The sequence below is a fragment of the Diadema setosum genome, chromosome 4 (genome assembly GCF_964275005.1).
Source record: "Diadema setosum chromosome 4, eeDiaSeto1, whole genome shotgun sequence".
Classification (NCBI taxonomy): domain Eukaryota; kingdom Metazoa; phylum Echinodermata; class Echinoidea; order Diadematoida; family Diadematidae; genus Diadema; species Diadema setosum.
The window spans coordinates 3,201,462-3,228,470 of NC_092688.1; the positions used below are offsets into that span (position 1 = coordinate 3,201,462).

The window sequence follows — 27,009 nt, forward strand, 5'->3', positions numbered from 1 at the left end:
CCAATTTTCATTAAAAAAAAATGTTGAATTCCTCATAGAATTACCCTACATGCTCTTTCATATTTCATAAGAGGTTTCTCATTATCTTGTCAAAAAAAATGTTAGAAACCTGAAATTAGGTCTCAACCAAAACTATACTGGTACGATCCATTTAAATGCCCACAACCAGGTACAGTATCTATGTTTAAGAGGACCCTGCTTTGCTGGTGCTGGTGGGGGGGGGGGGCGACCCCGGCCTCCTCCTCCTCCTCCTCACATCCACCCCTTCCCTCCCTCCTCAGTCCCCTCCTAATTAGTCCTCTCCCCTCCCCTCCCCTCTCGAGTCCCTCCCGTATCATCCAATTCCCGACTACCCTCCATCCTGCCCCTCCCCTCCCCTCCCTCCCCTGCTTCGAACCCTTCCCTTACCCCCTTACATTGTCTAAAGTTGCATCTTTTCTCTCTTCCCACACCTCCCTGGTGCTGTATAGACGCTGTGTATAAAATTCGTAGGTTTTTGGTTAGCCCGACCACCAGACGCAGCGACAGGGCTTTCGTTTTGGGGCAGCAGTTCATCAGGCAGTGATACTCCGTAGTACACATTTGTACTATACTCCACTGAGCACCTGCTGAGTGTTTGTGGAACGGAGGTTGATAACCATGGCGGCTGCTTTTGATACTATTTCCACGCTCTTGCGATCTATCTCCAACGATTTGCAGGAGCAGTTGCCAGAATCTTGGTTCTGTGATTCGAGAAGGAGTGATATCGATGGAGAAATAATTCGAGCAGGACTGAAACTGGTGAAATTAAAGTGAGTATTCGTCAGAATCAGTGAAAATTTGCGGAATATCTACCCACTATCAAGGTGCCAATCCAATGTCAATGATCCTAATAGGTGGTCACATCCAGTCCCACATATTTTATATTGTGTATGCAATTTATTAGCGTGGGGTATGGTATTAGTACATGCATGGTTGGACCTACCTAGGTCTACTCATCGACCGCCTAATGTTTATTTGCTTGATAAGAATATTTAACACTGAAATTCACGTAAAAAACTTGACCTACGTGATTGAGAAAATCCAGCACTATCAAATGCCGTTGTTCCCTTTTCGATTCGAAGTTTCAGTGCAAAAATATCGCCGTCGAACTAGCTTGCGTGGCCTCGTTTCAGCTCCCTGCGGTAAATAAAGCTCCTTATTGAGATCGACCGCTGTTTTTGCATTGACAATGCATGCAAACCGAGTTGTATTGCACACCGTGTTGTATGAAGCTTTTTAGAAACTTCCATAGACATTTGTACATTACGATTCGGTGAAAATATTCATTCGAAATCTTGTCCTTGATTAAAATCAATGAACAGTGAATTTTCGCGTTTTCCCACACACCATCCTCATCAACGGTCAAAGCCAATCCATTTTTATGTGCTCTGCGCACAGTGAAGTGCGTACTAAGCGTTCTGTGAGCCAATGTATACGCGGTCGGTTTCAAAAAGGGTGGTCGATATGTAGTAGTAGGGCTACCAGTACCATACTAAGTATACTTGGGTGACCCACACCTCGTCATAGTTAATGTTTGCGCATATTTGAATCACATTTCGCCACTGATATTCTTTGAAATCCAACTCACATACAGGAAAAATGCTGAAAATTCCAATGGAATCACAAGCTCACTGATCGATATCGAAAATCTGCAGCTATCATCGTCAAATGCGAACGATGCGAAAAAGTTGCGCGCCAAGGAAGGGGCCCGCAACTCATCACCCGCGCTCCCATAGACAAAGCACGTAAAAGACGTCGTGTGCGGGTGACCGTGATGCTCCCATTGACATACACGTAAAAGATGCATGCGGGGACAGTGGTGATACTTATAACACGTACCAGTATTCCGATTAAAATTTCAGATTTTCACGAAAAACTGTTCGGTTTTCACCACAATTTGCTTGGTTGTGGTAGCCCTGCAAAGTTTCAAGCGTACTGAACACAGTCCCGGGCATAATTTTTTGTTTAGTGTGCTTAAAACAATTTTAAGCGGGGTGACGGTATTTGGGCCCCTGACGAGGTGCGGGCACCTCACTATACTATTACACGCAGCCGCTGTCGCTTCGCGACAGCGGCTGCATGTCGCGTCTAGATCTATACGTCTACCCTCTTCGTAGATGTTGTCATTTTCAGCGGTTGGTGTACGTTTCCTTCATGAATATCTTTATTAATTGTAGAAAACTAAAATATAAGGAATCTCCATAGTCTATGATATTCATTCAATAATCGGTAGGCCTAGGCGCTATGTTATTTTTTTTTTTGAAATTACGTCAAAAACCCACTGAAATCCGTGATTAAAATCAGGTCTGTAAGCGTCCGTATTACTTCACTCCTCATCTTCTGCATGTTATTTGAATGGCAATCACTCTCGTATACTACAACATAGCAAGTCGGAAAAGTTCATGACCTTGTCGGAGCGGAAGTGACCCATGCAAAGGTCAAATCATGAGAGCAGCACGCGCGGAAATACATGTACGTACATGTAGCAGACAACAAGCGTTACGTAACACACAAAACGCACGGGCGTACGTAAAATGCTACCACGGTACTTCCGGTTGAGCATTTGTGGTAGTTCGTTGATTTTGTGAATCATCGCACAATCTAACTCCGAAAAATTCAACAATAAGGTCTGGATACAGCTGTACCAACAAAAACACCAAATTCAACTCAACCATCAGCAAAATACGATGTCTATACGAGTGGTAAAAATCATCTTACTGGTGAAATCAAACAAAAAAAAAGACATTTTTATGTGATTCTGCCGTCAAAAGCGACGGTCGTATACAACATAAAACACTAACAGATGTCAGACTGCTGTGCTTCGCACAATGGTCTGGTCAGGCTAGGGGTATGGTAACTCTACTGCACATCGACCTCCCCTTTTGAAACCAACCACCTAGTTTTTGGTGCACAGAACGCTTAGTACGCACTGCACTGCGCGCAGAGCACATAAAAATGTAAATTTATTGGCTCTGACTGTGGATGAGTTTGTGTGGGAAAATGAAAATTGACTGTTCATTAATAGTTAAAATCGAGGACAAAATTTCGAATAAATATTTTAACCGAATCGCAATCAATGCAATGTCAATGCCTTTTCTAAAAAGCTTCGTACAACTCAGTGTTCAATACAACTTGGTTTGTGTGCATGGTCAATACAAAAAAAGCGGTTGATCTAACAAAGGAGTGACACCACGGGGAGCTGAAAAGAGTTCACTCCAGTTCGACGGCGATATTTTTGCACTGAAACTTTGAATTGAAAAGGGGACAACAGCATTTGATAGTGCTGGATTTTCTCAGTCACGTAGGTCAAGTTTTTATGTGAATTTCAGTCTTTTATATTGTTATCAGGCAGGTAAGAATTAGGCGGTCGATGAGAAGTAGGACCAACCATACATAATAATTACAGTATGGATATGGCCAAGCTGAAGTTAGAAGCTTCAGAATGTGATTTACCCCCTAAAACCCAGGATTGCTCTATCTTGTATTTTGTTGATGCATGGTTGTTTTCTGTTAACATTCTGGAAATGTCAGTTCAGTTGTATTTATCAAGTGAATAAATAAAGCTAAAGGCAATCATGCTCTTTATGACCCTAGTAGCTAGAGCTAGACAATCAATTATCAGTATCAAAATTATATATTTTTTGTGTACCAAGGTGATAATAGGGATTGTATCCCATGAACCACCACACACTGAGCTGGCAAGCTTCTCTTGTTGTATGGAACGCCATTTGACAAGCTATAACATCACTATTAAAAGCCCTCCTCACCAACCCTGCAATTTTGACACATTGAACACTGCGCGATATTGCGTGTCTTTGCTCTCTGCTGCAGGATTATCGAGTTTTACATTTACATTTACAATGTTGCATCGCAGAAAATTGCCATGGTCGTGCCGCAAAGTGTGAAGAAGTCTGCAATACATTAGCTTCCACTTTTGGACATCCTAGCTAGCCACATCAATTAGACATATGCAAATAGGGTATTTTAATGTCATGTCGCCACCTCAATTTGCGCAAACTGCCCATCGCAGGCTGGAGAGGCTTTAGTCTAGTTCTGGACCTTTTTATCAATTCTGTTTTTGCTCTTACTATTCATGTTAAGCCGAGTAATGGCGTGATCCCGAAAACTGCTGCCCAAGGCAGCAGTTTGGAGAATTTGCAGGAATCCTCCACACTTTTACTCTTGGACTCATTAAAGAAAAAAAAAAAATGGAAAAGAATTCACTGAAATTATATTTGAATAACACGAGAAAACCTGTGTCTTTCCAATGATTTTGTCTCAAGATTCTTGCAATCCATCATACCAGAAATACAAGACTGCTGTGTACAATAATGATGAAATTTTTGAGGTAGTGATCCCTAGAGGGTTAATTTGTATGTTGAATTCATTTTTGTGCGTTGTTTCTTTCACAACTACTTTGTAATACACAATAATGATAATGATAATGAATAACGCATATATAGCGCTTAATACTGATGTTTTTAAGTGCATAAATCTGAAAATAAAGGTACAGTCTGTAAGATACAGCATTGTGTACATATGATATAACAGCAACAACAACAAAATTAGGAATCAGATTGAGTAACCAGATAAGTTTTCATCAATGAGTAGAGTATACTATCATAGTAGCTGCGCAATATAAATGTCCAATATTATTATTATTATTGTTATCATCATCATCAACATCATCATCATCATCATCATAATTATCAATATTATTGAGATGATGATGATGATGATGATTATTATTATTATTGTTATTTTTATTGAAATATTATTGCTTTTGCTGTTTTTGCAAGTGGCACGTAGAGCAACAAAAGTACTATGGAGAAAGTTATATGACAGAGTGTGTATAGACCAGGCAACTGGTGGTGTTTCACAAGTAAGTAACTGCCTCTTTGCAGTTTCTTCTTGTATTGAAGCACCTCTTAGGCTCTTTATGTGTGCATGTTAAGAGATGCTACATGTATGCAGATGATTTTGAATTTATGCATGTCTCTTCCAGTTCATAATAACATTGAAACGTTGAAAAATATATGTAAATATAAGTGTATAGATATTTTTTTCAAATTTATTTCTCTACAGAAAGGAGAGAATCACTCAGATGATAAGCCTTTGCAATGGTTCCGTCACAGATCCTAAACATTCATCTCCCTTCAAATCAGCCGCGTCTTCTGAAGCAGCACGGAATGAGGGTAATCGACTCTTTCAGAAGAAGGATTACCTCGGGGCTGTGCAGCAGTATACAAGGGTAAAGAAGTTACTGTATACGCCATATATTAAGTGAATCTAAATTTTCGTGAATCGGGACTTCTCAACAATTTTGCGAGCAGTTAGATTCGTGATCATGGAGTACTGTACCGAACGGCGAAATGTTTTCGTGTACGTCACATTCATATCAGGATCAGAGTCATTATTTTTGTGTGTTTTTATTTTGAGAATAGCACCCGACTAGCGAAATTCGCGAAAATAAAAACCTCGCGAAATATTCGGTGTATACAGTATGATGAACATCAATGCACATGCATCCAACATACAAGGCACACCCACACACATACCGGTACATGGACTCCCACATGGGCATATAAAGAGGTGAAATGGAAGAAAGAGAGGGGGAGGGGAAAAGTAAAAGAGAAAAAGAAAGCGAGTACGTAAGAAAGAGAATTGGGTAGGTAGACCCCGATAGAAAGAAAGTAAAATGTACTGGGCACTCCTGCTTCTCAGATTGCCATGTCTCAGTGGATACTATCAAATTGAAATAGAGATGGTGTGAAATTTCATAAGGTTACCATAGAGCATGATAAAATGCATTCCAAGTGGAAGTACAGGGATAATTTCATGGACATGAATATGTTTTGTCATGTCAAGTCTGCTCTTGGGAACCTGTAGAAAATGGTCTCATCAAACCTACTGAAATTATTAGTGCATTCTTCACTGAGGCCAGTACAAGTTTATCTAGTTTTGTTTCACCATAACAGAAGTAGCAAAGAGCAGCAATGTATTATTCACATCATATGACATACTGATGATACTGTACTGTCCAGATAGCACTAGTTTAGCATTGGTATGAAAAAAACAACAACAACCAATAATTGCTTTCTTGTGGCAGTAAATTCTGTGAAAATGATTCTCAAGTTATGTCACTCTTGTCTGCTTGACTGAAATTCATGAAATTAATGTTTTGCTGTTCAGAAAAGTTTTCTTTTCTTTTTTTTTTTTTGATATGATAATGAATAATGCCAGGAAGCCTAGTATAGTTTTTATTATTATTATTGTTATTTACTCTTTACATTCATTTACCCTTATCTTTAAATTACTGCATTACTTAGCAGTTTGAGAAATTTGAAAATAGCTTCAAAAAGTGTACTTTTGAGTGCACATACTAATCAAGTTGAAGTTCTGACAATGACAAACATATCTTTCTATTTCTATTATAGTCATATCTATTAGTCTTTTCTATCAAAGCTATATCATTAATACAGTCTATTACAAGTGTATCCTTGATCTACAAGGTTGTACTGGCTAATGGTGCATATCCTGTGTTCATATGTTTGATATTGTGTGTGCATTTGCGTTGCAGAGTGTGCAGCATGCACCATGTCACCAGTCTGAGGGGTCGCAGAGTCTCGCTCTGGCTCACGCCAATCGTTCTGCTGCCCTCTACCACCTCGGGGAGTACAAAGTGGGTATCGTTAATACGAGAATGCGGAGTGGAGTTTGTCCAGTTTATCTTGCCATGAAGTTCATTTCATGATAAAGATTTAGTCCAAGTGGTATCTCTAGGATTGTCTGTACCATGCCTTTCAGTCTTAGCCCATCCAAGCATTTGCAGTGGAACACACTCTTATCCTTTCAGCATTCCGGGAAGAATAAGCCCAGTAGAAGCAATGATCATTACCTAAGATGACGCACTACAAACAAGGTACCTCTGCATTAGTGGAAATGAACATAATTTTCTTTCATTATATCAAAATGTCATTGTATCAAAATTTCTTATAGCCAAACTATAGAATTTGTATGAAGATATACAAATGATGATTTAGGACTTGAATTTGTACTTGATTGTGTTGTGAAATTTGTTGTAACTGTGTTTGTTATAATGGGAGTGCATTGTATTGCTTCCAAAATAGAGTGGGAATCTGCTCATACTCAGTATTAGAAACCTTTATATCAACTTCCTAGTGGCATTTACAAAGCAGTTTCAGATTGAACTTTCCTCTTTGTGTATTATCTTATTTAGCCTTGCATCAACGACATTGATGAGTCACTGGCCCGCTGCTATCCGACCGACAAGCGCTTTAAGGTTCTCTCACGCAAGGGACAGTGCTTCATGAAGCTTGGCAGATACTCAAAAGCAAAGCAAGGTATCCAAGCTCCTCATCTCTAATTTTCTCTTGCACCTGCCCCCTTGAACAGTGAGGGTTTACTTCCTGTCCTCTTTATGATAAACAAATCATTTTTGATTTATCATACATAAACACAGTCTCAGTAGTAATGAAGGGATCAGACTGTTCCAAATCCATTGCCTTTCAAGACAAATTGTATGATTTTGTCAAAGTTTTTTTTTTTTTTTTTTCCTAAGATATCTCTATGTCTGACCAGATCACCTTCTTGATGGGCTAAAAGTTATTCTCCCCAAATTTCATCTCCAGAGATACATTTTGATGCAATGTTCCAATCCTTAAATTGCACTTAAGGATTACACTTTATGTGAGGATACATCAATCATACACCTATTACTGACTGGAGAAATGTCATTATTTTTGTGCGTATGACCTGCTAAATGCCGAACCTTCTTGGTAGAGTGGGTATAAGATAAAGAACAATCTTGATTTCTCTACATTGGAAAGTATTTCTATAGAGTAGGCACCTCTGTGCCTTAAATCTTCTCGACATGACCAATGAATGCATGCAAATAGAGTGACAAGGACACAAATTAGCATTCAGAGATGTAAAACTAAGTTTTATGGACTGATTTGTAAGAGTCTTGATCTTGAAAAATATTACCACTCCTGAACCATACTTGCACATTTGAGGGTTTTTTTTTTTTTCTTCTTTAAGCAGGGCTTTTCCTTTTGATTTCTAACTCAAATTTTAGGAACTAGATACCAGGGACTTGTCTTTGAAATTGTCAATAGAATGTTTCCTCATGTGAAGATGACATATGATTAATATGATTATTTTGTTTGCATTGTGTGATGACCTTTCCTTCTCTCTCCTTCATTCACAGAGTTTGAAAGAGCGATGCTTTGTCTGCCAGAACATGACCCCACTGCTGCTAAAAAGAAATCAGGTACCCCTGTTAAAGAAACATCTCTATAAATTTCTTCTTTTTTTTCTTATCAACACATCACTAGAGTCTGATACATCAAAGTGGGGTGTGTATTGTCACAGAAATATCTGTGACATGATACTTCTTTTATCCGTATCAGGGCAATTACCCACCCTAGGGCAATTACCCCCAGTTAAATACTGGTCAGTGATAAGGTTAGAGTAAAGATTGAGGTTAGGGTTAGGTTTTAGGATTAGAATTTGGGTTAGGGTTAGGATTAAGTTCAGGATTGGGATTAGGGTTAGGGTCAGTGGAAGGGTCTGGGGTAATTGCCCAGGGGGTAATTGTCCTAGACCCCTTTTATCAATTTTCACTCACTTTCTTTTTGAACTTCCTCAAACATTTTACTGGTGTATGTACGCAGTGCTTCATTGTTTGTGCCTGATGCTGAAGTAGTATTCAGTCTTTCGACCTATCCTTGCCTGTCGTCCCCCTGTCTCACAAAAAAGAAGAATACTCACACTTCCGTACTTACTTTCACAGTTGAAATAATCATGCTATAAAAGTAATAAATTGTTTCTATTTGCAATTGCAGAAATCAAGTCGCTGGTGGAGGAATGCAATAGAGCAAGGTTTGTAGAATTCTTTTCACTGGCAAGTTTGTTTGTTTGTTTGGCTTGCAGATACTTAGCATCAAAGCAATTCTAAGATTAGTGCTTGTGCTTTTCACATATAGAACTGTGTCAAACCATGTAGCAATTACAAGTGTACATATCAATTAATGTCATCACCACAAATTATGCTCAATCATAAGTGTGAAACTTGCATAAGGACAAATTTATGAAAACATGAAACATTCCTATTTTAGTGTGTAAAATAGATGACATACTTCCATGTGTGATTCAAGTGGTGCTCTTGTTATGTGTTTCATTTTCTGTTTTCTATTCAGTACATAAAAAAAAAAACACAATAAGGAAATGTGTTCATTGTCATGATATAAGTGCAGCATCTGATAATGGCCAATGTGTTTTCTCTTTCAAACTCTTGACAGTGACATGCTGGATTTTGAACCTCCATACTATGAGCCTGATGAGACTGCGGCAGAGAAGATTGCTGAGAGTTCCTCAAAACTTGTGAATGCTTCAGCAGCTGTAGGACTCAGATTCCAGAAGGAGAAAGGGAGATACCTTGTGGTAAAGTCAACATTTAAATTTCCCTCCATTACTTTTTGTTTTTTTTTTGATGACCAGGCATTTGTATGAACGGGTCAGTTTGAATTCCTCTGCCCGCTCTAATGACAGCTTACTTGTCACTGTAAAAGTGGAAATTTTCGCGTTGTTGAAATTTTCGCACATTACGCGCAACCAGAAACTAGCGTGAAAATAAAAGCACATGAATATTTTGGCTTGCCATATGTTCCTGTGTGGGATGTCTTGATTCCGCGGAATTAAAAACACGCTAAACTCTTCTTCCTTGGCCAAGCACGAAAAATTAGTCGCGCGAAAATATCCACTTTTACAGTAACTCATATTGAACCAAAATGTATAAAAACCTCAAGATATCGTTATATGTAAATATATTTTTTCTTTTTTTTATAAGGACTTTTGAATACGAGAGCAAGTGTGTCTTACTTTGAAAGGGGGAGCACTGCAGAACATGTTCTTAAAGAACACAATATCTATGTCTCATTGTGTTTTGAATGCTATGGAAGCTGTCCATTGTGACTAGTGTTCCTTGAAAATGTTTGTTGGTCAAAATTTTACAAAAGTTTATGTGTTTACTGTAATGAGTTCTGCAATCATATTCTTTCTCTTCGTTGCACACTGAAATGAGCTAATCCGTTGGTACTTTGTCATGAAAAAACTAGACTATTACAAATGATTAAATTTTAAAGACTTGTTAGCAGCAAGTGAATATTTCTGGGCAAATGTCTCTTGGATGCCTAAAGAGAGACTGAAAGCAATTGTCAACTGACCACTGGCTTTCCACATGTACATGTATGTCTTAGTGGTCATACATTTTTTTTTACTACCTTCATTATTCAAATAGACATTGACTGGCCCCAAACTGTATTATTCCTTAATCACAAACTTCATATAGTTCCGATCGATATGTTCTTCTATCCCAACCATACCAGGCAGAGTCAGCCATACCAGCTGGTAGACTGATCATCAGAGAAAAACCCTTTGCATCTGTCGTGCTGAAGGACGAGGCAGAATTTCACTGTCACTGCTGCTATGTGCGATGTTTGTCACCGATTCCGTATGTATGGTTTAAGTTTGTTTTTCTGTGATTACCTAAAGTAGCAGTGTACAAGAGTCAATTCTCAGGAACTTTGCGGGGGAAAGAAAGTTTATGAAATACTTACAACTTATAGTTTCCCAAGGTGTTGCAGTGAGTGTGCCAAATTTTCCTTTCATTTAACAAAGCTCTCAGCAGTGCACACTACCTACATTGTACATACTTTCATACTATTAATATGAAATCATTGTTTTGCCTTAAAATGATGTGATCATATTCATTATAGATTTTAGATAAGAATGAATGAGGAATACAATCTATTCCCATGTTAGAATTGTAGCTTTACAATATTTGGAAAAAGGTCAAATACCTGTGGAACAAATTATGAAGGCTGATGCTTCAAATATAAATTTGGTGAGGTGATATACATATGGGCCGTGACGCGAGACAAGGACCCTTAGCGCCGCTGCGCCCTAACGCCAGAAAACGGCGCGGAAGTTTGACAAAGCAATACGCGCAAAAAAAAAAAGATTAACCTGCTAACTGCGCGCACATCCATAGACGCATCAAAAAAGTGACAGGATTTTGGACAAAACACGCTTTTTTGAATGTCGTAATGGGTCATTTAGGATTGGAATTTCAGAAAAAGGTTTGCATATTTAAATATGTCAGAGTTCCTTCTACAATGTGGAGGTAAAAACTCATTTTCGGTATTTAATGCCCTAAGGGCCCTTCTCTCGCGTCACGGCCCATATGAATTGTGTGAAAAGAGTTCGGGAGATGATCAAGTTTAAATCCTGATCGTCATTGTAATGCTGTGCTGATTTTTATTTATCAACATGATAAAAATCATCAAAGCTCTGCTCCTTGAAGAAAATATCTATCTAGAAACTGCCACCTAAACAGAGTTTGATTCTTCTGTGTACAGAATGCCTCTTTGTAATTCTATTGTATGGAATGACTTAAGTGATATGTTTGATGGTTCTGTACCTGTGAACATTGATTAATTGATTGATTGGTTTATCATTAATGCATTCATTCATTTGTCACTTCAATTCTTGATTTATTCATCCCTTTGTTCTTTTGTTTACTGAAATATTAAACTGTTTCAGTTTAGTTAGTTATCTTCTTTTTTTTTTTAAATTTCGTAGATGCTTGCAGTGCACACAGGCAAGGTATTGCTGCAATGAATGTAGAACAGAGGCTTGGGATAGCTACCACTCTTCTGAATGTGCGGCACAAGATCTACTGGAGCAGGTATGGAGACCCGTATCTTGAAACATTAGTTACATCACACATAAGACCCTCTCTTGCAATGCGCTCACAAACTGAAACAATCTTCATTCTCTCGCTTTCTTTAACTTGGAACCATTCTGCCAGGTGTGTCTGCTTCAACTCACTGATTCATTGTCAAACAGGGCAGTCAGGTGTCTTTTGATTTAAAGCATTTATCACCCAATTCTGCAATCTCTACTGTATATTTCAGTAACAAAGTAGAAATAAATTACAGGATATTTCTTTGACTTCAATTATGTGTGATTTTTCAGCATATGTTCCTAAGCTCAATCTCTCTTTCTCTTCCTCACTTTTTCTACTTCCCCTCCTTTTCCTCTTTCTCATCATCTTCCTCTCCTACTGCTTTTAATTTTTCATGCTTTATTTTCTTTTGTTTTGATTGAAAGTAGATTCCCAGTTGAATATTGAGGGGTTTTGTTTTTGTCTTTTCCATTGCCAGCTAGATGAATTCAGTCGGTCGAGTCTTCGCATCCTCCTAGTGGCTGGGAAGGCTGAGGTAACGCGGCAGGTCACTGTTGGAAACGTTTCTTCTCCTTTATCCTCTGCTTCCCTGTCATTATCGTCGACTTCAACGTGTGCAGAGAATGAGGCATCACGGCAAGTGCCATCATTAGCTGACCCTCCACAGCCATCATTGACGTCATCATCGCCCATTTCATCGTCATCACCGTCATCAACACAAGTGCTGGGGCTAAGTCCAGATGGCATTTACCAAGCCGACTATCACTCAGTCTGTCACCTTGAGGTCCGATCAGCCAATCACAAACCTGCTGAGCTGTGCCATCATGCAATCGTGAGAACTGTTTCTTGTTTGTATGTTTATTTGTTTGCTTGCTTCCACTTGTGTGGTGTGCATTCTTAGTGTGTCAGTGTCAAATTTATGAAATGGTTCTGTCTAGAAAGAATGAGTTTCTGAAATTCAAGTTGTCATTCCAAGTGTCACAGCTCTTTGTGTATCTTATTAGAAAACACTTGCATGATAAAAACTTCTCTTGCTTTTATTGTATTGCAATTTGTCAATCAGTTGCAACTTCTTGTTTCTTACTTTTTGTATATTTCATTATGTAGTGCATATTTAGTGTACAATGCATGTATTTTTAGAGTGGATGATTTTTTTTTTTCAGTTTGTTATCAATTCATTAATAATTGATGCATTTTTCATAAAATGTGTTTTCCCCTTTCTGTTAGATTTAGGACATCACATAGAGTGATGGATGGAATCATAATGTGAATCTTTGCTACCTCTATTGTCTTGTGGTAAGACGAGGTTCTTGCTGTAGATCTGAAACTGAAAGCCAGCAGGACATTTTCTTTCCTCACATTATGCATTTTCCCCCCCTACAGACATCAATCCTCTTGGCAAAATGCTTTCATCAGAAACTTGTCTCTCCTGTTGCCATGGAAACCCTGTCAGAGGATGACCTCATTGACAGACTGGCTCAGCTCCTCTTCCTCCATGCAAGGCAGCTGAAGATAAACTCCCATGCCATCACAGAGGTGGTGTCAGGCAAGGGCAGCAGCCCAGCAGGAAAGTCTGTGGGTGGGACTGTGCAGGAGACCTCCCAGGTCCGCGTTGGCACTGCAGTCTACCTGACGGCAAGCCTTATGAACCATGCCTGTGAGCCAAATGTCATTGCCAGGTGTGTGATACGTGTATGTCTGTCTTTAACCCCTTCGATGCCAGTCTTCTAGCCTTATGTACAATGTAAGTGCTTGGTTATCATTGTGACACATATGCATTTGCTCCTGCGACAATGGCTCCAATCTTATTTTCTCCAAGGACTTAGGGTAAGAGTTTGGATAAGGTTTAAGGTTTATTTTGATGTGAGGATTAGGATTAGGGTTAGGGTATGTTTGTGGGTAGAATATATATGTCTGGCTTAGTATGCTGGTATTTCATGGGAGCAATTGTCACAGGAGCAAATGTCATGGAACTGGTCATTATACTCTCCAGTGTTCAAATGTTAAAGTGGACCGCAGTCTTTTCAACAAACAGTGACAGGACACTGTAGATGCATGTTTCATGTTTGAAGAGCAGAGCTTTAAACACAAAATCATACTCTTCTCATTTGATTTGGTGGGGCAATCAGCCAATTGTCCACCGGTAGCTTATTTTGCAGGGAAGTGCCTTCACATCATACTGTACTTCCTAGAGACCAAGTTTTAATTGCCCAAGGCAACTTGGCAAATTGATATGTCCTAACTTACAGTGACGTGTATCAGGACTTCCATATCAACTATCACAGACTGACAACTACATCTAGTGATCCATAGCATTGACTTCCATTGACCACCATTATACATAAATTGGGTCATTTATTTATCATTTAGTTTTGCTCCTCTATCATCAATTCCTACTCTGAAAGTGTTTAATTTAGAACTTTTTAATGCTTATTTATTGAAAATGGGTATTAATGCATAAAAGGGGTCATTATCTATGTATTTATGTTGTTAGTCTGTAATATTGCAAAGAGAAATACATTGAGAAGACTGAGCCCATACATGCACTCTCAATTTGCCATCAAAGGTGTAACTTTACAATGTCATTTTAATACACAGATACATGTATGAAGCCTTCTGTGTCTCTTTTTAGACATTTTGTAAACAATTCTTTTTTTATTTCACATTCAGTAAAAGCAAAAAAAAAAAAAACACCAACAAAACAAAACAAAGAAAAGAAAAAATAAGAAGACATCCAAGTGGCTATTTCAAGATCTCAGTTTTACCAGGTTTAATAACAGAAATGTTTTCTACAGGAGTCCATGGAGGTGATTTGTCGTCTGTGTTTTCTATCCCAGCTTTCACAGGGGGATACTCTCCATCCGTACTACCAGAGACATCTCAAGAGGGGAAGAGATTCAGCATTGCTACGGTGAGAGAAAAAGATATTTGTATTGTATTGGCATGCTAGGGAAAGTATAACAATATATTCCTTGGTTCAAAACAAAGACCATATTACCCCAACTGCAGATAAGGGCAATTTTGTTCTTGCAAATGCAATATCTTCTGATGACCCATGAAGTGTTTGTACTTTATGGTACTTTTCCCAGCGCGTACATGCCGTAACCTATAGAGTGAATTCCAATTCTTAACCCGTTGAGAACGAGTCCCGAGTATACTCGGGCAGGGATCTATGAAAAGTGTGTGTTGTAGCAAAATCAGCCCGTCCTCAACGGGTTAACTGTAAAACATGAACTTTGACTCTTTGACAGTTTTTCTGCGAGTTTATTGACCTCCAGACTTTGTTTCATAGAATTTTACGTGCACTACGTGCAGCAGAAGAAAGACTCGTAGTCAATCAAAATCCCTTTTTTTGAAAGAACTGCATTCCATTCTGTTCTCCATCATTACCTCTCCTTTGATACCGCTCCGGGGAATTTATCCTGCGCAATGAACCCATGTCTAGTAGTCCCACGGCAACCTTGGCCGTTAGACAAATGACGAGCTACAGTGATTTTTATTCCCACTTACTTTTTGTCTGATATTTTTGTGATGGTGAAACCTTTTAATGTCATTGCTCACAATCTTTAGATCTCTGTGACTTTGTCTAGTTCCACATTACCTTGACTGTGAAACACATGAAGAGCCATACTGAAATGATTGTTGCTTTCTGTCTTTTGATGATTTGGAAAGCTAGCTTCTGCAATCATTACTTATCATGTGTAGATCTCAGTGGTTTTATTCAAAATGGAATCTCCTCTTTCACCTTGACTTTCAGTACAGTTGAATAAATCCTGTTGAAAGAACACTCCTGCAAGTGTTTTCTTAGGTTATGCAGAGTTCAAAAAGTTGTGGTAACCTTTTTTTCAACTCACCTTTTTGACCATGACATTCATGTAAATTATTTGAATATTGTACATTCAAAGCCATTTGACATGAGTTGATAGTATGTAGGTAGTAAGTCATAAACCAGAAATAGTGAAAAAATCATATATGTCTTTTCTTATCTAGTGAGATCAAGTTACTGGATGATAAATGCATGCAGGAAATAAATGTTTGCATTTGAAAAACCACAGAATGAGGCAAGGTCAATAGAGTGTCACCCCTTGCAAACAATGCCTTTCAATGAACAGGCAAGCTTTTAAAGCCAGTGTTATCAAAACCCTTTGAAATTTGTTATCCCCGCATTCTTTCTGTGAAATATTGACCAGGACCGCACGCTCGTCGCATGCCCACCGCCAAAAGACAGAGGGCGCTGATTGATCAGTACGGCTTCCGCTGCGACTGCAAGGCTTGTTCCAAGGACCAGCAACCTCTCACCCAGGAGATGGAGACACCGTACAAGTGTCCCAGCTGCGGGCATGCCTTGTACGTTGATGCCACGGCTGAGTCCAGGCTGGGTCTGTGCGCAGCTGAGGCCTGTGGGAAGGAGGTTTCCCTCGAAAGAGCCATGGAGGTATTCAAGATGATAAGTCTCCATCTTCGCTGCAGTGTTTGCAAATTTGAAGGCTGAGGTCAAAGTGTGTGAATCAAATCCTTAGATATTCATTTAGGGTCAAGTCCCAGTATCATTTAACCCGTTGAGGATGGTTTGATTTTGCTACAACACGCATTTCCTATAGACACCTGCCCGAGTATACTCGGGACTCGTCCTCAACCGGTTAAGAATGTGCATGCAATATTTTGGAATTTCTTTCTGTTTGATAAGCCTGTATAACGATTGCTTCACAACATCAAGCAAAACAATCCCTGACCACTGTTAGAGCTAACCTGAACTCGAAACTTTGTAAGTGAAAGTCATGTGTGCATTAAAGCAAGGTACTGCTTACAACAAGAATAACACCTACCATCTTCGTGCTGTTTGTAATTTTTTTTATGGTTGTGTGTATGCATTATATATGCTAAAGATACCATATTTCTAAAATTGACTAATTTCAGTTCTCTTTTAATTCTATTTACATGTTCTAAATATATTGCTATTTTTCTAGTGTAATTCTAAATTGTAGAAGAGTACATCATTTCCCATTCACATGTTTCTACTATAATTGTAATTAACTCAACCTTGCCTAATGCTACACAATGAAAGGTTTCTTCTGCATCAGACTATAGGTTGTGCCTAGTGCACCATCTGGTTTCAGGTCATTTCAAAATGAAAAAAAAAGAAACAACAACAACAACAACAAAAACAAAAAAAGATTTCTCACTCTAAAGAACAACAACAACACTCGTGCCAAGACAAAGTATGTGTTACGTGTAAACCTCTCTGCACCACCATATTATGTCATAATAGACACACACACTCATATGCACACACACATGTTGCCAACAGTAGCAATAGAGGTGATATGCTTTGGGTGAAATATGTCCTAATAGTGACCACCAAAAGTTGTGATGTCTTTGTGCCCTTATGATTGGCAGGAGGAAGACAGAGCAGTTGCCCTGCTGTCGAGACTGGACGAGATTTTCAGCTCGTCCTGTGTAGACCCACCTCATATCCACGGTGAGTAAGCTTGTAACAGCCATACTTCACTTGAAATGACAAGCGACTGTCTCCAAAATCACCCTCAAGATAAATCACATGATCAAACTATTTCACCGTGATTTCTTCTCTTCTTCTGTTTTATTTCTGTACTGTTGTCATTAAAATGGGGGGAAAAAAACCCAAAAAAACCCAACTACCACCAAGCTTATTTTATACATCCTATAAACTGAACATGAAACAGAAACATTGAACCACAGCCTCAGGAAAATTATTGTCATGTCTTTATGCTCTTCTCCTCCATTTTTTTTTCCTCTTTTTTTTTTTTTTTTTTTTGTATTTTTGAAAGATTTGTCTCAGTCCAATGTATCGTGGAATAATATGAGAAATATACATCCTTCTTTGATTAGCCTATGAATCAATAAGACACTTTTTATCACTGCTCTGCTGTGTGCTGTCCTGCAAGAATCCTAAGGATTGTTTGATTATGATTCTTTTTTTTGTTGTCTTGTTTGTTCCAAACTGTAATCCATATTGTGTCTTTAAAAAAGAAAAGAAAAAAACTATGTATGTATTTACGAAGCAAAGTGATGTTTGTAGTTTTTCAACTTTCTTGTTTCAACAAAACATCTCTGATGGCTGCAGATAGATTAGTTTCCATCGACACTGTAGCAAATGAGTCCAAATACAGTGACTTGGTAGTGATAATCTTGTTGGCTGTGAGTTTTTGGCTGAATGGGATTGTTTCTTTGTTTGTTTGTTTGTTTCTTCTAATTGTATCATCACTGATATCATTATTGCTATTATCATTATTGTTTTTGTTATTCTAATATTTCTGTTGGTGGATGGATGATGCAGATCTCATCTCCAAGGCGCGGTCCTGTCTGGGGGTGTTGGAGGGCATCCTGGTACCCCATCACATGTCCCTGGCCACAGCCTACGACTTCATCGGCAAATGCTATGCAGCCCTCGGTAAGCAGAGATGTGCCTGGTAAATGAGGGTTTCCCCCAAATGTTCCCTACTCTACTCTCTCTTTCCTGTGATCAGATACATATGGTTCTACACAGCTACTGTATACGCAGTTATTTTCGCGTACAGATAGTTACGATAATGACGAGGTCATGTGCATTTTCGCGAGATGTTGTTTTCATGAATCGACGCTGACGCCTACCTTAATGCTCTATTAACACAGTTCATGGAGCCATTTTCTCGTGTTGTTAGATTCGTGATCCAAATGTGATTCGCGAAATTCACGAAAATTAAACCCTCCTGAAAATAACAGCTGATACAGTATTGTGAAGGGAAAAAAAACAGTAAGTTGAGGAGAATATTTCATCCAGCAATAGTGATGTGTTCCAGTGAGTGGGCACAATTAGGCACTGCACTGCAATTAGGCAGTCAAAATGTTCCTACACGTGTAGAAATTTCATATTACTTTGTGTGGTTCTGACTTGTCAAGGACTTATACAAGCAGTGTCATGTTAAATGGTTTTTCTTTAAAAAAGCATGTACTAGAATAAGATATATTAATCATTGATAATCTGTGAGCAATTTTCAGCTTAATTCTTTGGCAGTGATAGCCCATCCATCAGTGAAATTTAAAGAAAGGCTTTTTAGCAGTTACTGTCTTTGAATTGGAAAATTCTAGGCTAGCTCTATCTAATACTGTGCAAAGCAAATGGTAACCTGAGTGAATTAACTGTACTCTACAGAAGTTTTGTGTGTAGTTTATGAGTGTTTGCACCAGAATACATTCACCCTGGAAAATCTGTAGTATATCCTGAAAAGCAAAGAGAGAGATATACACTGTATGATACCTGTACAAGGTATAGTAAATCTGAATTGGAATGAAAGAAAGAGTTATTAATTCAGAGAGGTGGTGTAGCACAAATCTGAATTTTTTCTTTCAATGTTTGTACAGTGCTTATCTCAGGCTTATCTTGTGAAGTCTGATTTCAATGAAACTATCTGTGCAGCAATTTGATTCTTGTAATATCCTGAAAGTCTGGATAGCACTCTCTGTGTAGAAACCCAGGCATGATATTCTGTGGATTTAAATCTGATTTCAGCTTTTTTCTTCTCAAGTCTTTACACATTTTGTTTTTCCATGTATCAAAATCACCCGAAAATTTTGATTTAAGATTTTTTCAATAAATCTCAATATCATTCCTGAAACCACATTGTTGCAATTTCCCACACGTTTTCTGACATCTTTTCTTGAACCACAGGTGAGTTCCACGAGGCTGGCACTTGGTTGTCTCGCTCCCTTCCTATTGTGGAGAGAGTTTACGGCAGTGGGTCTGTGGAGCTGGCCCATGAGCTTTTCAAACTGGCCCAAATCCACTTCAACGGGTAAGGACAACTGTTTTTACATTGGAGTGTTTGACACGTAAGTCACAATTGTACCGTATGTCCCCCCAAAAAATTATAATGGGACCCTCAGCAATGATATCTTTAAAAATAGTGAATCGATCGAAATTCAAATTCAGGGTATGAAACTATAACTCATTGCCCACATCTTACCGAAAACCCCATTCAATTTACTTCAGTGGTGAAAGCGAAATGAGGAATTTTGTAGAGGATGTCAAGAATCTCTTCCCTCAAAGTTCTATTGTATTCACACACAAAAGCATCTAAGTGCTAAACTTGGAAGAATCAGACTCATGACATGCTTTACAACTTTTCACACGTCACTGCGACCGCTTAACCAAATTGAATGGGGTTTTCTGCAAAATAGAGCTAAAATGTTATATTTTAAGACCCTGAAGTAGCATTTAGAAAGTTTAATCATATTGGGTGTTATCAATGCGAAAATTTGATTGCAATTTTTTTGGGGGACATACTGTACATTAAAACTGTATAGAATCAAATGTGGGTGGATATCTATCCATGGTGCCTCCCCCTTAACAAAAATAATGATAATAATAATTAGCCTTGCAATTGTCCTGTAATCATAGGTCCTAACAAAGTCTTTTAATCTGATAACAGAGAAACATTATCTGATTTGTGCTGTCTGGGATTGGATAGAGGGCGCAGTTTGGTCAACCAGGAAGTTACGAATGAAAATATAAATGTGTTCAGAGTGGGGAATACGGCGAGTTCGTTTCATACATAGTATACATAGTATGTATGTTTGACGCACCATTTGATGGACACTGTTAAAGCGAAACCTTAGAGTGTTCGTTTTGTTCACTTGATGTTGCAGACTCTAAGCTGAAGTGAATTTCTGTAGCTTCTCAACCCAACTGATGAAAACTTTTTCCACCAACTGTCACAAGAATATATATCTGCTATGACTCATTATGTTGACTTTGTCAGTTTTTAGCTCACCTGAGCCAAAGGCTCAAGTGAGCTATTGCGATCGCCCTTCATCCGGCGTCCGTCGTGCATCGTCCGTCGTGCGTCGTCCGTCGTCCGTCGTGCGTAAACTTTTTACATTTTCATCTTCTTCTTGAAAACTCCAAGACCGATTTCCATCAAACTTGGCAGGTAGCATCCCTAGGGGGTTAGGAACTCAATTTGTTAAAATGGGCACCATGCCCCACCCAGGGGGCCCCCAGGGGGCCCAAACCCCCCAAAATTAAGGAATCTGTAAATCTGTAATCTTCTTCTCTAGAACCAGAAGTGATAGAGCTAAGTTAATACTATGAGTTAGTACATTGATGACTGTAGTTTCAAGTTTGTTCATGGCAGAATCAGGGGTGCCCCCCTTGGGACCCAGGGGAGGGGGGTGGGGAGTGGTCCTAATGGGGCCTAAATTGTACATTTTCATCTTCTTGAGAACCCCATGACCCATTTTCACCAAACTTGGCAGGTAGCATCCCTAGGGGGTTAGGATCTCAATTTGTTAAAATGGGCACCATGCCCCACCCAGGGGGCCCCCAGGGGGCCCGAAACCCCCCAAAATGAAGAAATCTTTAAAAATCTTCTCTAGAATCAGAAGTTATAGAGCTAAGATAATACTATGAGTGTGTACATTAATGACTGTAGTTTCAAGTTTGTTCATAGCAGATCCAGGGGTGCCCCTCTTGGGGGTGGGGGGGGGGGGGATTGGGAAGGTCCAACTGGGGGCCTGAATTGTACATTTTCATCGTCTTCCTGAAAACCTCATGATGGATTTTCGTCAAACTTGGCAGGTAGCATCCATAGGGGGTCAGGATCTCAATTTATCAAAATGGGCACCATGTCCCACCCAGAGGGCCCCCAGGGGGCCCCAATCCCCCCAAATTAAGGAATCTTAAAAAAATTGGGGCCTTTTTTTTTTATTATACATTTTCATCTTCTACTTGAGAATGCCTGGTCAAATTTTAGTAGAGCTATGAATAATTTAGATTAGTGACTGCGTGAAAGGTGAACTTGCGATACTCAGGTGAGCGCTAGACCCGCGGGTCTCTTGTTTAGAAATGCTGCGCCATATTCCAGAGGAATTTTAGTGGAATGGTTGGATGCAAAGTCAGGAGGTTAAACAAGCACATATTGTAGTTTGTTTGGTCCGGACATTAATCTCTCTTACACAAACAGATTTGTCTTGGTTCATCGTTCTCCACTCATGGCACTTTGCCCTTTTTGTGTTTGTGGTAGTAAAATATGTTTATGTGTATCTGTTTATCATCTGCGCCTCTTTTACTCCTTTGTGGCATTCTTCCCTTTGTCAGAGCAAAGTATTTTGAATAGAGCCCGACCATGCAAAAAGTAATTGATTTCGGTCTGAACCGATGCGCATTAATCCAAAATGAGAAGGGCGGGTCCTAGCAAGGTCGTGAAAAGTGCGTACGACAGTCGATGCTGGCCGTAAAGTGGGGTGATGGCGTTAAGCATGTGCTGATATCGGATGTGAAATTGCACCATCCTGTCCCGTGCTGTGAATAAGTGACCCCACAGAACAGGGCATGCATCGTGCTCATGTTTTCATGGTTGTTCAGGAGCCTCAAACAGCCGTCATGATGATATCGTTGCCATGCATAGGTCTTACCATTGCTCATTTTTACCCATAGTTGGGCCCTAAAATTGAAAAATAATTGCCAAGAAAAACTTGCTCCATGAAGAAAGAAAGTCAGATATGAATATACACCTGTAATGAATACTTGAGTGCAGTCAAAAGCTATGACTGTTTTACAATTGGTCTTACAGCAATCATGGAATTTTAATGCACGTAGTCATTTGAAGATATACTACATATATATTTTTTTTCCAAGATATTCTGAATTACATGCATCTTAGCTTCAAATCAGGCCAAGTGCACTTTAAATTGAAAGTCATGTTGCATACTATGAAACTGATTCATGTTTCATCCCATTCACATCAGGGTTTGTACATTGGACAATAACTTGTGCGGATATGACATCTGGAGTTGTTTCATCACTTTTTAAGCATTGAGTAAGTTTTACCGTTCCCAACTTGAAGGACAGAAAGATTCTTGTATTCATTTGGCAAAGTGAAACATATTTTCTAGTCCTACATCATATCAGTACTTGGCCATCTGGCAAGGGTCAGATTTAAAATCATCTTTTTATATCTTTTCATCCACACATGACAGGAAAGAAGTCCATCCAGCGTTATCAGCTACCAACAGGGCCTTGGAGCTGTTCACGCGTCACTACGGCAACAGCCATGAGGATGTCATTGAACTCATGGAGATGAAGGCATGTTTGATGTCACTGCAAAGATGACCTTTGCCCTTTCAACCTCTGACCCTTGTACATTCCTTGCCTATCCCACACTTACGGGGCCCCATATGTTTGTCCCTCTGATAATGTCAGATGTCACCAGAGGTCCGTAGAGTAAGACAAATCTTGATAAGTGAGAGATGACGTTATGCCATTATATCTTATCTTTGATTGAAAAGCATGAAGATATAGAAAAAAAAATCAATGCAAAATTGGAATGGAATTTACATTAAAAAAAAAAAATACTCATTTCAGATCATCTGAACACTAATAGTTTTCATCATCTTATAAACACCTCAAGATAGAATGCACATAGAAAGATGTCTCGTATTGATATCTTCTCAAATGAAACATTGAGTTTACAATTCTGCTGAAGTGATATCAAGGATGTTGCATTTGTTTGGGTTTATTCACAAATTTTCCAAATGGAGTGAAGTTTAATCACTTCGTTCCTTCATTTAAAGTCACCGCAGATTATGTTTTGATAGGATAGGGAGAAAGGAAAATGAAGCTGCTTCCGTAAGTCAATGTTCCTTGGGCCATTAACATTTGAGAGAGAATACCCAGTGCAGATGAGGCTTATTAAGTGAAAAGAGTATACATAACAGGGATATAAAATGTATGCACTTATGCATTGTTACGATGATGCTGGTTAACTAAAGAACTAAGTTTGTTCAAAGAATTGCTCCTGAGAGGCAGTATTCCTAAGGGGAGAGACTGCATCATGTATCACTTACATTTTTTTAAACGACTATGAGTCTTCCTCCCAAAAGCTCTTCGTAAACCACTTTGCCAATTTAGCATGCACTACATATAGTCATACGCACCCAGACTGCACCCACCCACTCTGGCACATATTTCTTGCAATACATCAGGCACCATTCTTTTGTTCACTGGTACCCCAAGTGTATGGTTGAAAACTGATCATTTTTAATTCAGATGGAAAATCAATTTGCTGCCACAGTTTGACATAATGTCCTTGCTGTGAAATATATTTTGGGCCTCATCACACGTCCAAGATGCTAATGATCTGGATGGAGCTACGTGCAACATACAACTTAGTCAGATATGATTCTAGCTTGCAGTATTCTGAAGAAAACCATATGAAGTGATGATTTGAAGAGAAAAAAAAAATGAATAGGGGGAAAAAAAAGGTGAGGACAAAATGTGTTGATCTTCGCTAACACCATTAATCTCCCAACAATACTGAGATGTATTCAATGCCGGTGCGGGGCGGAAGTTCAATGAGGGGTTATTGTACACCGCCACCTAGCCCTCCATGCGCGATGCCAAAGGGGGGCTGATTGATAATAGGTGAAAGGTTCCATGCTTGCCAGCACTGTGTGTAACAAAGAGGGAGGTAGATTTCTTCTGCTACGTTATGATTTCATTCAAATGCCTGTTTTTCCACCCCCCCCCCCCCCCCAATTTTGGAGCTGGTACAGGTGTAGTTTTCTGGCGGTGCTCCCCCAATCATAGAAGACCGTATGCAAAAATGACGAAGGTGTCACTTCCACAAAAAATGCACACATCCCCTGCACACCATGTAAGTTGTGTCAAATATAATGCTTCGTGTCTTTGAGTGTGGACTTCATTGTGAGAGAAGCGTAATTGAAGACCATACGTGTATTAACATACGATGTTTTCTTTGAGGAAAACGCAAGGCTAGCATGCTTAATGTCTAGTTGATGCTTGTCGGCATAGACGATTTTGATTCAATTTTTTTTTGTCAATTTCAATTCAAAGCTGCTTCTAGTCTACTATTCAATCCATGAATAAATGGGAATAGCATCATAGTGTCAACTTTAGCATGTTTCTATCTCAGTCAGCTTTGTTCAAAAACCATGCTGGAGCTCTTATGACCTCCACACAGAAAAAAAAACATTAAAAATTCTCCCTGACAATCTAATATAAACTCCTGTCTCTGTGTACTGATTCTTATCTACAATGTATCCAAACTTTCTGGGTTTGAGAATTGCAGTCACACTGTGGAAAATTACATCTGTAGTCAGTGTGATCCCTCAGCATGAGCCACTAATTTGTCATAATGTGCCTGTTTAGAAGTAAAAGGAGAGATGTAAACGACGCTTTGAACGTTGATGGGTGCGTTCGGCATGATTGGACGTACGTGCAGGATCGAAGATATTCGCTCTGCTCTGTTTCGCGATCCTACTTTACAGCCAATACACGTACATCACCGTCACACCCAAGCCTTCTGCCCATTTACCCATTGTAGTCCTACAGTATTTTTTTTTTCTTCCCCTGCACCAGATTTCATACATGTGACCTGGTTCTTATGTCAGTATACACTGGAAGTCATTTTCTTATCTTTCTTTAAAAAAAAAAAAAGAAAAAAAAAATCTCTTGTTCATTTTGAATATGCCAAGCTAAATGCTATTTGAATGCTATTGATTTTATTGATTAATGCATAGCATCTGATCCCTTTCTAAGCATAATAATTTTTTCTCCGTTTTTTTTTTTTTTTTTTTTTGGGGGGGGGGGGGGGAATTGGCTTGACATGATGGAAACCTTTCAAGCATCTGACATTGTAATCTTTGTAACCGTGCTCTTTCTATTCATGAAAAAATGTAAGTGAGGTGATTCATGTCCGCGGATGACGCTTTGTTCATTTCCATCGTGGAGGGGGGGAAACAGTAGCCGAGGATTCATGTTCTGCACTGGGAATTATTTTCAGTGCCCGCAACTCATCCGTTGAGCGTGGCAATCTCTCGTCAGCCCAGCCAGGTGAAATGTTTCGTGACGAGACACTTTATCATTCTGGCGTCTCAACGTATCGCACGATATTTTGTCCCAAACTCAATCGGATTTCGGGACGTTTGTGGGGCAGTATTCGTTCTGTGCCTTCACTGCATCATGGATCCACACACCCTAGAGATGCACAGACGTACAAAATGTGCCTTTGTCACAATTTGACCTTTCAACTCTGGCCCTTTTTTCTTATGTTCACTTGTCGTTGCTGAAAAGGGGACGAATCCCACCATGGCACAGTAATTTTCTTGGGGTTTTTTCAGGGATTGGCCCTCATTTCACAAACCTGTATGCAGTTGATGTCAAGTGGTTGTTGAGAGTTCGTAGCTTGTTCCTCAGCTGAAATTTTCTCTCCTCTATTGAAAGAGAGATGGATCTTTATTGTATTGGGCCTTCATTGTATTGGTGTTTCTAGATGCAGCTGCCACAAAGCAAAATATATTTCCAGTTTGAATAATAATATCAAAGCAGCAGCTCAGGTGAAATTTTAGCCAAAGAGCAGGGTAGTCCACAACTTAAAATTTCAGCATGTTGCAAGCTCTGAATTTGAGAATATTGCAGAAAATGTATGTGCATGGAGCACACATTGTAAGTACATGCAATTTTTTGCGGCTTACTTCCCGCTGTGCTGCTTATGTTTGATGTTCTGTCTCATGTTTCGTATACAAATTTTCTAAGTAGTTTGATGTTTCTCAAGTTTTGCACATGCTTTTCTCGTGTTTTGATTACATTTTATTTTAAGCATGTCGCCAGTTCTTGAGGATGTTGCACAAGAATTTGAGCATAATGTTGCAGCGACATGCTCAAACCCCTCATGGACCACCCTGCAAAGAAAACATGACATCAAACTTGTAGATGTTTGAATGCTTGTTTATTATCTAATGATGCATTGTTTAGACTGTTCACAGTTAAAATCTTGTACATTGTAGTCTGGCCAGGATATCTTTTAATGGTGAGCCCTTGCAATCTGTGGTGGAAACTATGATTATTGGCAAATTGTCACAATTTTCTTGACTTCCTGTCATTTGTAAGATAAAATAGAATGTGGTCTTCAGACATGTGTATTTCTTTCAGGAAATCTAAAGCAATTATGTTTTGTGTACTATTAGAAAAAGGGATGAAAACAATTTTGAGTCCTGTAACATGGGAAATTTCAGCTTGAATATTTTTGTTTGTATGTTAATTTTTTTTTTATTCACATTCCTAATTTGTCTGTGATTTGGTTTGAATCTCAGGTGATGATTTTGCTGTACTGCCACTATTCAAATGATTTTTTTTCCAGGGTTTATTAGGGCAAATCATCCTTCAAGGTACATCTTCAGTG

At 39.1% G+C, this 27,009-nt stretch overlaps 1 protein-coding gene across 1 annotated transcript; it reads left to right on the top strand.

Moving 5' to 3' along the window:
• Window positions 1–639: 639 nt before the first annotated feature.
• Window positions 640–23,050, top strand: LOC140227273 (SET and MYND domain-containing protein 4-like). Its single transcript, XM_072307696.1, has 17 exons — window positions 640–791; window positions 5,107–5,272; window positions 6,602–6,703; window positions 7,262–7,385; window positions 8,252–8,314; window positions 8,889–8,925; window positions 9,345–9,486; window positions 10,431–10,555; window positions 11,686–11,791; window positions 12,270–12,623; window positions 13,175–13,470; window positions 14,629–14,702; window positions 15,982–16,226; window positions 17,189–17,270; window positions 18,108–18,221; window positions 19,479–19,602; window positions 22,787–23,050. Exons 1-17 carry the CDS (start codon window positions 640–642, stop codon window positions 22,917–22,919), a joined length of 2,439 nt encoding a protein of 812 aa, XP_072163797.1. The 3' UTR covers window positions 22,920–23,050.
• The last annotated feature ends 3,959 nt before the right edge of the window (window positions 23,051–27,009 follow it).